This window comes from Peromyscus maniculatus, chromosome 20, assembly GCF_049852395.1.
Source record: "Peromyscus maniculatus bairdii isolate BWxNUB_F1_BW_parent chromosome 20, HU_Pman_BW_mat_3.1, whole genome shotgun sequence".
Lineage (NCBI taxonomy): Eukaryota > Metazoa > Chordata > Mammalia > Rodentia > Cricetidae > Peromyscus > Peromyscus maniculatus.
In genome coordinates this window covers 47,950,095-47,962,190 of record NC_134871.1, presented here as the reverse complement: position 1 = coordinate 47,962,190, position 12,096 = coordinate 47,950,095, and the positions used below count along the sequence as shown (strand labels likewise).

General features: G+C 60.8%; 1 protein-coding gene and 1 long non-coding RNA gene across 3 annotated transcripts in view; one reads left to right on the top strand and one right to left on the bottom strand.

Moving 5' to 3' along the window:
- Elfn2 (extracellular leucine rich repeat and fibronectin type III domain containing 2) overlaps nucleotides 1-8,424 on the top strand; it is a 49,747-nt gene extending 41,323 nt beyond the window's left edge. For both annotated transcript variants that reach the window (XM_042265363.2, XM_076556256.1), the window contains exon 2: nucleotides 4,386-8,424. In XM_042265363.2, the coding sequence (XP_042121297.1) occupies nucleotides 4,793-7,285 (2,493 nt within the window). In that variant the 5' untranslated portion in view covers nucleotides 4,386-4,792 and the 3' untranslated portion in view covers nucleotides 7,286-8,424. The remainder of the gene's footprint in view (nucleotides 1-4,385) is intronic.
- LOC143269779 (uncharacterized) lies at nucleotides 2,953-8,540 on the bottom strand. The gene is made up of 3 exons (XR_013046490.1): nucleotides 8,416-8,540; nucleotides 4,379-4,483; nucleotides 2,953-3,531 (listed from the first exon to the last, which is right to left on the bottom strand). It is a non-coding gene; the product is annotated as an uncharacterized LOC143269779 (long non-coding RNA).
- Between the last annotated feature and the right edge of the window lie 3,556 nt (nucleotides 8,541-12,096).

Below are 12,096 nucleotides of genomic sequence, written 5' to 3'. Positions count from 1 at the left end.
TCTGTGTTTGATCCCAGAACCTCTCATTTCCAGTGCCTGCACTTTTGCCTGTCTCCCCTGGGGCAGACACCTCACCCCCCGAAACCCAGGTAACTTATCAACATCCTGGGTGGTCTAGCGGCAGGGGCACAATGCTCCACTTCCCCGAGGAGGAGCAGAGACCCGGGGCAGTTGGCCCCAGAAGACCCTGGAAGGTGAAGGCAGCAGCAAGCTCTAGCGTCCCGTCCCTTGGCTCCAGAAGGTAGCCAGCTCTGTCCCTGAGTGGCCGGGTGGCCCAGTGATAGCATCTGGGAAGGAATGGTGATGTTGCTGTGAGGCCTGAGGCACCCCGTCTTTCTAATCCGGGGTAACGGCATGGACACAAATGGTTAATGATGGTACTGGGGGAGGCTTGGCCAGCCTGGCCCTGAAAAGAGCCTGCCAGGGCTGAACCGCTGCAAGCCATGTGTCCCTGCTGATTTCCTCGTCGCTCATGGGTGGCCAGGACACCAGCCACATGTTTCCGTGTCCTGTCCCTGTCCCTTGAGCTGAGCAGTGTCCCCGTGGGGGTGGAAGCCTGGGTCAGCACAGCTGAGACAACTCTTCGCTCTGTACAGGACTGGCATGCCCCCACTGTGTCCCTGGAAGGTTCCTGGAAGCCTGGGCACTGGTCATCTTGCCACATAAGAGGGGAAACTGAGGCTCGGAGAAGGCCTGCGGCTTACCAAGAGTCTCAGAGTGGGCCGTTCTCACCCAGACCACCACAGGCTGATGTCATGCTAGAAGCCACACCAACCATACTGCTAGGCCTGGGTTGCCCCCCCCCCCCCGTGGGAACCCGCTGCTGCTGCCCCCTGTCAGGCCTGTGGGCCGCATCCATTGTGAGGGAACCAGGGTTCAGGCCAATGCCTGCACTCCAGGGAGTGAGCACTTGCCAGGAGCGGAGGATCCCACTAGAGCCTTGTGCTCCACACCCTGGGTCCCGAGTCTGACCTGCTCCGGTGCTGCGCGGGAACCCGGACCACGCTCCCGCTTTGTCCCCCCCCCCCCCCCTCGTTTTCCTCACGGGAAGCCTGGAATCCAGCTGAGCCTGGGCTTTTCATTTTGGGGATGCTAGGATTCTGAGTCCATGAAAGGGCAGGGCCATGACCCCAGCTGGGTCAACCTGGCCGCTGAAGCTAAGCCTGAGACAGAGGGGGGACACTGCCCAGGTGGCTGAGTCTCTCTCCCTCTCCAGCTCTGGCCTACCCTCTCTACTCCCCGGCAGCCTGTGCCCACCGGTGTTGCTGGCTCTTCCTCCTCCTTTCTGTCCGAGGACTCGTGGGAAGGGGCATCACACGGCCTGTGGCCGGCTGGACTGCCCTTTGCCAGTGCTGCCCACATCTGGAATGTGTTCCCTGCCTGCGTCCCTGCGTCGCTGCATGGCTCCCAAGCTCCCCCCGGGGTTCGGCACCATCGCCACCCCAGGCTCTGGCCATCTGTCCTGCACACGTCCGTCTTCCCCCTGACATGCTGAGTCCAGTCTCGTGTGTCTCCTTGGGCCTTGGGGGTAGGCGGCGGGTACCCCGTGCCACATTGTCTTACCTGAGCCTGCCCCCTCTCTCCCTGTGGTCGATCCTCTGGTGGGGACGCTCTCCGTTTGTCTCCCTGCTCACCCATCACTGTGGTTTTATTTCTCCTTCGTCCCGGGTGTGTGTGTGTGTGTGTGTGTGTGTGTGTTTGAGGAGCACCCTCGTGGGAGCAGGGGAGGGTGGCCTTGTCTGTTTGACCCCTGAGACTCTCACACCCCCCCCCTGCACACCTGCTGGATGGGGGATGGGGGGGGAGTGCTGCTGTCAGCATCTCTGTGGCCTTGTCCTCTCCCTGCCAGGACTCGGCCTCCACGGGTGGTGGGCAGACGGCCCAGAGTGAGGACCAGGCAGCTGACGCATACTACGGGACACAGTGATGGGAGTCTCCGCCCCACTGTGCGTCACAGAGAGAGTAGGAGCTGGGCCTCGGCCCAAGCCGTCCTGGGGAGCCGGGGAGCAGGAGAGGGCCACCTGCAGGGTCACCTTGCGGGTTTTTTGGGGAGAACCATGGGACCTCTGCCTACCCTGGCCTGTCTTGAAAGGTCAGGGCCAGGTGGGATCGGCACCTCTCCCAACCAGGGCCCCCTTCCACCCCCTCCCTTGGCCTCTTCCTATCCCCTGCCTGACGGTGTCCTCCACAGCTCCGGCCAGCCTGCTCCTGGCTGAGGTGATACGGATTTAGCTCAGGTCTGAGCAGGGGAAGCGACTCTGCGTGGCTGGTTTTGTGTGCGTGCACACACGTGTGAGCAACACACATGTGCTCAAGGGTCATCGAGGGGACGGGTGATTGCCTTCCTCTCCAAGACCCCAGACGTTGCATGCCTGCCACCCCTCGGCATGGGTCCCTGTGGCCGATCATAGCTGCACCTGTCCTGTGCGCACACGCTCGTGCTTATGTGCCTGCCTGCATGTCGTCTTGGGGGAACGGGTCAGAGCCCTTGTATCTGCGCACTGAGCCCGTCACACACCTGTGTGTGCACCTGCATACCAATGTGGTCCCCAGACTGAGGAGGGCCCCGCGTGACAGACTGAGGGCTCTCCGACGACAGGCTGGTTCCTGCTTCTCAAGACAGCCGGCGGAAGGACTTGACCCCCTCCGGGACAGTCTGTCGGCCCGTGGGAGGGGAAACTGAGGCCATGTGTCACAGGAGCCAAACTCTCCGGCTGTGACGGCTTTGTGTGGTGCAGGTGAGGCCGGAAGAGCTGCCAGCCTTGTGACGCCCCCACACTGGCCCTGCGGTGGGGAGAAAGTCTGGCCTCAGAGGTCTCCATCTTGCCTTGGACCCAGGTTGGACCTCATCACCGGGCACCTCAGCGTGTGCTACCAGAGCTTCCTTTCCATGTGTCCCCCTCCCTCCCTCCCTCTTCTCCTCTGCCGCTCACAGCTTTAAATTGGCTTCACTTTAACACAGTCTAGACATTTTTTTTTTTTTTCAAAGTGCTCTTTCCTGGAGTCTCCCCGGGGGAGGGGCAGGGGTGGCAGTGGCGGTAGTGGACACTGTTCCGGCTTTCTCTGGACAAATGTGGATTTCTCTGACCGTCTTGTGTCCTTGTTGGAACACAACTGTCTAGGGCCCTTATGGTCTCTGGAGCCTGGAGCTCGTAGGGGACCCAGCCAAGTCTCCCCAGGGCAAGCTTTCGGGGGCCTGGTTTCCTCATGGGAAAGTGAAGGATGAATCAGGAGGGCTGTGGGCTGTGACCCCCTTGCTGCTGTCCTGTCCTCTGTGTCTCGGGGTGAGCAGCCAAGCCACCTTGCCGCTTCCCATCAAACGGCCCAGGAAAGGGCTGGATCCCCCCACACTGCACAGACGTGCAGTAGCTAAGAGACAGCATGATTTACCCAGCTAGTCAGGCCGTGTGGGAAGGGGCCTCCTGATTCCCGACTCCATGGGGACTCTGAGTGTCTCAGGAGCCTCGATCCTGGCCCAGGCTTGGCTGTGTTACTTGGGGCGAAGCCCTGTCTTTCTCTGAGCCTCTGACTCTGGAAGGAGATATAAGGGTTCAACCACGTTGGTCCCAAGTCCTGAGCCTCCTTTGGGCAGCACACTGTCCTTGGGAGAACTCTCCTAGGGAATTTGTCTAGAGTCCCTAACTCTTGGCCCTTCTTCTTTAGCTTAGTCACGCCCATAGGACCAGCCCTCCTGCCGCAGAGACCCCGGGCCCTTGCGCCCCCACCACAAGGGAGGCCCACCGCCAGCCTGTTCTGCTCCCCTCCCCCATGGAAGCTGAGACAAGGGAATTATTTTTGGAACAAGAGCAGTTACACAACAAATGAATTATTTATCTTTGGGCACAGAGAATGAGGCATTTTGCCGGGCTTCTTAATTCTCATCCGGATTTGGGGGTGCCCACTTGGATGTGTGGACACGCCTGACATGTACACAGATGTTAGGGGTGTGTGTGTGTGTGTGTGTGTGTTGTGTTGTGTTGTGTTGTGTGTGTGTCCCTCCCATGTGCATCCCATGAGCTTTTTGGTTTTTTTTTTTTTGGTTTTGTGAGCTTTGTGCAGGCCGGCAGTGGCCTGTGTGCCCGGTGTGCCCTGGAGGGTATCCACACACTTGTGCCCACCCGCCCCTCGCCAGGTTGCCTTCTCCGTCTTGGTGCTCAGACTACCCCGCCCCCTCTGTCACTCTTCCCTGGTTCTCGCTTTCCCACTTTGCCACCCCGGGCCCCGCCCCTTGCTTTAAGGAAGCAGGGGCCCTGGGGTGCTTGCTGGTGCAAGAGTCCCTGGTTCTACAGGGGTGTAAAAGAGGGGTGGGGGCCTACGCTGGATCTGAAGGGGGTGAGTCGGGGCCCTCACACTCATCTCTCGTTTCTCTTGATACCACCTTTCAGGAACTTAGGTGGCAGATGGGCTTCTTCCTTCCTGTCTCCAGCTCGCTCACCGTCCCTCCGTGTTGTGCTCCTGGCTCCCGTGGGAACTGCCTGAAGCTCTGATCCCGGAACCCGAGGGGAAGGAGGAGAAGAGCGAGAAGTCAAAGCCTGGGAACCTGCACTTCCGGCAGGAACCTAGAGCCGCAGCAACGCCTAGCGCCTGCTCGAAGCCCTTCAGAACAGCAGGCGCCGCCGGCTGTGTCCATCCTGCCCAGGGCCCCTCCCCCCGCCCCGTGCTGGAGGTCACCCCCAAGATGGTGGTGGCTCCAGGGAGGACTGTGCTACCGGCCCCATCCTCTGGCTGCTAGGTCCCTCCGTTCTCTGGCCCTTCACCCCAGCTGGGTCCACGGGGGGTCCGAGCCTGGGCCATGCTGCGCCTGGGGCTGTGCGCGGCCGCGCTGCTGTGTGTGTGCCAGCCGGGCGCTGTGCATGCTGACTGCTGGCTCATTGAGGGAGACAAGGGCTACGTGTGGCTGGCCATCTGCAGCCAGAACCAGCCACCCTATGAGACCATCCCCCAGCACATCAACAGCACTGTGCATGACCTGCGGCTCAATGAGAACAAGCTCAAGGCTGTCCTCTACTCCTCGCTCAATCGCTTCGGGAACCTCACGGACCTCAACCTCACCAAGAACGAGATCTCCTACATTGAGGACGGTGCCTTCCTGGGCCAGACGAGCCTGCAGGTCCTCCAGCTGGGCTACAACCGGCTCAGCAACCTGACGGAGGGCATGCTGCGTGGCATGAGCCGCCTGCAGTTCCTCTTTGTCCAGCACAACCTCATCGAGGTGGTGACGCCCACCGCCTTCTCAGAGTGCCCCAGCCTCATCAGCATCGACCTGTCCTCCAACCGCCTCAGCCGTCTGGATGGCGCCACCTTTGCCAGCCTCGCCAGCCTGATGGTGTGTGAGCTGGCCGGTAACCCCTTCAACTGTGAGTGTGACCTCTTCGGCTTCCTCGCCTGGCTCGTGGTCTTCAACAACGTCACCAAGAACTATGACCGCCTGCAGTGTGAGTCACCGAGGGAGTTCGCTGGTTACCCGTTGCTCGTGCCCCGACCTTACCACAGCCTCAATGCCATCACCGTCCTGCAGGCCAAGTGCCGCAACGGCTCGATGCCTGCCCGGCCTGTGAGTCACCCTACACCCTACTCCACGGACGCCCAGAGGGAGCCTGATGAGAACTCAGGCTTCAATCCTGACGAGATCCTCTCAGTGGAGCCGCCGGCCTCGTCGACCACGGATGCGTCTGCAGGACCCGCCATCAAGCTGCACCAGGTCACCTTCACCTCGGCCACCCTGGTGGTCATCATCCCGCACCCTTACAGCAAGATGTACGTGCTGGTCCAGTACAACAACAGCTACTTCTCCGACGTCATGACCCTCAAGAACAAGAAGGAGATCGTGACACTGGACAAGCTGCGGCCGCACACCGAGTACACCTTCTGCGTCACCTCGCTACGCAACAGCCGCCGCTTCAACCACACCTGCCTGACCTTCACCACCAGGGACCCCGTGCCTGGGGACCTGGCCCCCAGCACCTCCACCACCACGCACTACATCATGACCATCCTGGGCTGCCTGTTCGGCATGGTCATCGTGCTGGGGGCCGTCTACTACTGCCTGCGCAAGCGGCGCATGCAGGAGGAGAAGCAGAAGTCCGTCAATGTCAAGAAGACCATCTTGGAGATGCGCTATGGCGCCGATGTGGACGCCGGTCCCATCGTGCATGCGGCCCAGAAGCTGGTCGAGCCTCCTGTGCTCCCCGTGGCCCGCATGTCCTCGATTCCCTCCATAATTGGGGAGAAGCTGCCCGCCCCCAAGGGGCTGGAGGCCGGGCTAGACACGCCCAAGGTCGCCACCAAAGGCAACTATATCGAGGTACGCACAGGTGCTGCAGGGGACGGCCTGGCCCGGCCCGAGGAAGAGCTCCCAGACATCGAGAACGGCCAGGGCTCGGCTGCAGAGATCTCCACCATCGCCAAGGAAGTGGACAAGGTCAACCAGATCATTAACAATTGCATCGATGCCCTCAAGCTAGACTCGGCCTCTTTCCTAGGGGGTGGCAGTGGGGGCGGGGACTCTGAGCTGGCCTTCGAGTGCCAGTCCCTCCCTGCAGCTACGGCCGCTTCCTCGGCTGCCCCCCCTGGGGCGCTGGAGCTGCCCAGCTTCCTGTCACCCCCCTTCAAGGAGAGCTCCCACCACCCGCTGCAGCGCCAGCTGAGCGCGGATGCTGCGGTGACCCGCAAGACCTGCAGCGTGTCATCCAGTGGTTCCATCAAGAGCGCCAAGGTCTTCAGCCTGGACGTGCCGGACCATCCAACCCCCACCGGGCTGGCCAAGGGCGACTCCAAGTACATAGAGAAAGGCAGCCCCCTCAACAGCCCGCTGGACCGGCTTCCACTGGTGCCCACCAGCAGCAGTGGGAGCAGTGGTGGCGGCGGTGGTGGTAGTGTTGGTGGTGGTGGCGGCGGTGGCATTCACCACCTGGAGGTGAAGCCGGCCTACCACTGCAGCGAACACCGGCACAGCTTCCCTGCCCTCTACTATGAGGAGGGCACCGACAGCCTGAGCCAGCGCGTGTCCTTCCTCAAGCCACTAACCCGTTCCAAGCGCGACTCCGCCTATTCTCAGCTCTCCCCAAGACACTACTACTCAGGGTATTCCTCCAGCCCCGAGTACTCATCTGAGAGCACACATAAGATCTGGGAGCGCTTCCGGCCCTACAAGAAGCACCACCGTGAGGAGGTGTACATGGCTGCTGGCCATGCCCTGCGCAAGAAGGTCCAGTTCGCCAAGGATGAGGACCTGCATGACATCCTTGATTACTGGAAGGGGGTCTCAGCCCAGCAGAAGCTGTGACCCTCTCCTCCCCCACCGGTGAGGTGAGGGGGAGGGGCAGGGGCACTCGGGGGGGATGGGCCCCGCCAAGGGTGGCCGGGAGGCGGGGGACAGGCCAAGGGGTCCGGGCCCGAGGGGGGCCCCGGGCCTAGGAGTGGACGTACATGCACACCCGCACGCACACACCCACACACACACTTGACCACCACCTGACTGTGAAGCAACCAACACCCAACAATAACGGACAGGAAAACAAACATTTTCCTTAAAGTTTACAACCTGCTACCGAAACCAGTGTATTCTACTGTGCTGCCCAAGGGACTCATTGGGCTGGGGAGAGAGGCCAGAGAGGGTGTGGGGCCTGGGACTCAGGCAGGTTGGGTGGGGAAAAGAGACTGGAGTAGAAGCCAACCGTAGAGAGCCCTCTTGTTCAGAGAGGGTGTCCTCCAAGCTGGGCGACATTTCCCTTGGAGATCTGGCAACACATGGACATCGGGCATCCTCTCCTCCCACTTTATGGATGGCCCAGGAGGAGGAAAAGAAGCCCCCCGCCCTGGGGGGGGGGGTTATCACCCAACAGGTTACAGCTCTGTCTCCCAGCTTCCTGGCCCAGCGCTGGCCCCGCCTCCAGCTGCTCCTCTGGGCCCCGCCCCCTCCGCCCATTACCCCTTCCAAAGCTGTGGTCTCAGGGGTCTAGGGACTGAGGTAGGCAGGTGCTTCTCTTCTCTAGAAGGTCCACGGGCACCCACAAGGTGGAAGGCTACGGTCCCTAGCCCTGGGTGGTCAGGAGTGAGGAATGTCCTGCTGACCAGAGGGTAGCAGAGGTAAAGGGTGCCACCAACCCTCTTCAAGTGTCTTCCAAGTAGCCCCGGGGAGCTGCCTGGGGGTGGGGGGGGGTGGGGAGACCCGCTCCTCACTGGTATCTCAGGTGCAGGCCCCCAAGCCACAGCCCCTAGTTTCTCTGGGTCCCCGGGTCCCCTACCCACGACAGAGAGGCAACAGTGAATGTCAAGGCCTGGGACCAGTGTGGAGATGATACGGAATGTAGGGAGTCCTCCCTGCACCCTGCACCCACACTTGCTTGGCCCCTGCTGTGTGCAGCATCTTGGCCTGCCCAGGAGGGCCATCTGCCCCACCCCACCCTGTCTCACCCCTTGGCTAGAGGGGCTCTCCTCATGTTTCCATGGAGATGGCCACAGTCCTCTTCCTGACCCACTCCCAACACCAATCAAAGCACAAACAGTGAGGTGCCCCCCTACTGCCCTGGCCAGAGAGCGGGCCAGGTTCCTGGCCCCTCCTCTTCCCCAGCTAGTCCTGTTGCCACGGCAACCCAGTGCCTGGCAGTTGGTGCCCAGAGCGACCAACTGACCAACCGTTGGGCTCTGGAGTTCTCTCAGTGTGGTTGGCAGCAGAGGGTGGTGAAGGAGGCCTGGCCAGGCGGCAGCTCTCTCAAGAGCCAGGGGCTTCCCGGGACAAGCTCCGGAGGCTATTCTGGAGTCCCGAGACGAGGCTAAGGCATCGTCTTTGCCTTTGAGTAGGCAGCGGGCCCGTGGGGCATGGGGACGGCTGTTCTAGGCAGTTCTGCCCCCTGCCTGTGTGCCCTTTGGCTTGCCATTGAGAGAGGGAGGGACCTTCTTGGCTCTACTCCGACCCTTCCGGAGACCCCCCTCCTCACTCCTGTCACTCTTCTGGGCTTCTTGAGATGGGGACACGCGCGACTGTGGAGTTGAGGGGTGGGCGGGAATGGGGGTGGCGTCTCATTCATTCCACCTGTGGGGGCTCTGACCAGGAAAGCTAGGGCTATCTTTGGGGGTGGGGTACAGGGAAGGACTGGGGTGGGGAGACTTGACTGAACGCCTCTATCACATCGACTTTTGGGGTGGGCCGAGCCCAGGGCTCACTCAGGGGTGACATTTGCAAAAAAAAGAAAAAAAGAAAAAGAAAAAGAAAAAAAAGAAGAAGAAAGAAAGACTGTTCTCCTGGGGGAGAAGAGGGGACTGGCCAGCCTGGATGTGAAGAGCAGAGCTCCCCCAGCCACACACCTGCCCTCACCCCACCCTATACCCACCACCCCGAGAACAGCAGGCAGGCCGAGAGGCCAGGGGTGTGAGCAAGCAGACCCCTGTTTTCTTTGCATGACGATTTTACTGTATTTTTTCCGAGCAAACATCTGTCGTGTATGTGCCAGTTTGTCCAGACTTCCCCTCCCCACCCCCACCCCCTCCATGTGATCCGAGCAGCTCTTGAAACCCAGGGAAGGGCCAGCTCTGCAGAAGACCCAAAACAGGTGCCACCAACATAGCCCTGCTCTCCCTGCCTCGCCCCCCATCTCCTTCTCCCATCTTTCTGGGCACTGGACCCACGAGGGCTGCCTGCCACCCACCTTCACCACCCCTTCCTGTCTCGGTCCCCTTCCGTCCCTGCTGGTCCTTTTCCCTCCACTCCACCAGGCAAGGCAGTCTCCGCAGAGTGTTCTCAAGGCCATGTTCTCGTAGAAGGGGCTGTGGGAGGATCCTCGTCGACCTGTTCCCATTTGGAAATGAAGCTGGGGCCCTCTGAAGAGGCACCTTGTCTGGCAGGCAGCCCAGCCAGCCCCACGGGATGGGGGAAGGTTGTCCGCCATGCTGAGTCCAGGAGGTCAAGAGCTTGGAGCTTCTTCATTGGAGAATCTCGGGGGCCCTGCAGGAGGGGAGGGGGGCCTTGCCGTGCCGGGGGAGGATCCCCACAGTGGACTGGGTTCTGTCCTCACAGCTGGCCATCATTCCTCATTGAAGATAACTTATAAACCTGAGACCACTCGGGGGGACTTTAAAGAAGAGAGGGTCCATTTCAACAGTGGGGCCCAGGCCACAGGGGTCTTTGGGACAGAGCAAGGGCCCAAGGCATAGGCACACTTCCACTCTCTGGCCCTCCAGCTGCCCTGGCCAGTCCTCCAGGGTAGGCCCTTGGAGTTTCCCTCTGGCGTGCCCTGTGTACTATCTAGGACGGCTTGTTCCTGGGCAGGAGTAGAGTAGCGGCGAGAGACCGATGCCTACTTACTCCCTGGGTCCAAGCAAACACCCTGGCTGTGTAACAGCAATGAGGTTTGGACTGAAGCTGGAGGGCAGGCCATGATTAGGGGCCCAGAGAGAGGAGGAGCTCAGGGTTTCATGGAGTCATCTGGGGGGGACACAGTTGGAAGTCACACCTGGCTTTTCCCATCCCGGTAGGGAACAACCTGGGAAGCCTCCTTTCTCCGGAATGTGCGGCCTTCCAGAAATAAAAAGCGTAGTCTTAGCAGGTTCAGGGAGCCCGGGTCAGCTGGCCGCTTCCTGGGAAAGGGCCCTTCCGCCACCCACGGCCCTTCCACGCTGTACTCCCTCGATCATAACGCAGGCAGCTCTGGAGCAACCTATCCAGGGCCGGAGGGCCTGTCAAGGAAAGCCCTGGCCGCCTCAGGAGGCCTTGGGCGGCGCAGGGGAGGCAGCCAGTGATGTCTGGGGCTGGTGCGTGGCTCTCGTGTTCCTGGTTAGAAGTCACCTGTGCCCACAGTCCAGAAAATGTAAGGAGGTGACATGGGCAGAAGCATAGGGGAACCTCTAGATAGGCCCATAGCGGGACGGACAGGGACGGAAGCGACAACTCTCCCAACCTCCCAGTTCACGAGGAGGGGCCGAGGCTGAGGAGAAGATGCAGGCTCCCTGGGAGTGCTAGGCCCCTGCAGAGAATGAAATGAGGGATGGGGCGGGGAGGGGGGGCAGGTGGTCTCTCGTCCCTCCAAGGAGATGACAGGGACAGGCGACAGACAAGAAGAGCCAATGCTTTGAAAATGAACTAGGAGGGAGAGACCTGCTGGCTGTCCCCAAGCCTCCTCACTGGCCACCCTGTCACTCAGCCCCCCAGCAAGTCCTGACATGGCTGAGGGCCTCTTCTCCAGGGTGTGGGTGGGTGGGAAAAGGTATGGGGGGGCGCTATGGGGTGTCTAGCTACCTGTAGGGTGACCTCATCCCCTAGATGTTTGTCCCTCTTGATAAGGCTTGCTCTCTGGGATCCCCCTCAGCCCCAGGAGACGGTATCTCTCCCAGTCACCGCGCTCCTGTCACACGCCTGACATCTTCCACGACCCACACCCACCTCTAAGAACCAGTATCTCCCCCTACTTGCCTCAGTGTGCCCCTCCCCCGCCCCCCCCAGATGCCAGCTGCCCTCTGCTGAACAGCGGGGAGAATAGAGGTACCCACGGGGGTGTCCTCCTGTTCCCTCCTCTTCTGCCAGGCAAGCCACAGGGCTGTGGTAGAGGTCCAGGCAATGATGACCACCCTCCCTGCTCCCCACCCCCCACCCTCCTCAGGAGCTGCCGGCCCCCAGGGGCACGGCAGCCTGGCACCTGGTTTGAGCCCTGCGGAGCTGGGCTCGGGGCCCTGGACTCTGAACCTGTGACCCCTCGCTGTGTACGGAACTCGCCCCCCCCCCTGGGGGCCTTGGACCCTCTCCTTTTCTTCTTTTAGGGGGGGTAACTTCATTTATTTCTCCTCCTTCCATCTGCCTCTCCCCCCCAATCTTCCTGTTTTAAACCGAATGGCACGAAAATCGTTTTCCTCACCTTGGAGATTCCTGTATGGAGAGAATCAATTTCTATATTTGCAATAAATTTCTTATTTAAAACAACAGGGCCGAGCTTTTGCATTGAATGCATTCCCGGCGTCTCGAATTCCTGGTGTCCCTTGCTCACGTCCTCTTCTCCTGGCTCACCGAGCTGAGTGGTAGTGTCATCATCGAGTGCCTAGCAGGGAACGTCGGGGTGCCATGCATTCCCACCACCCCACCCTGTCACAAGAACCTGGAAGTCACTC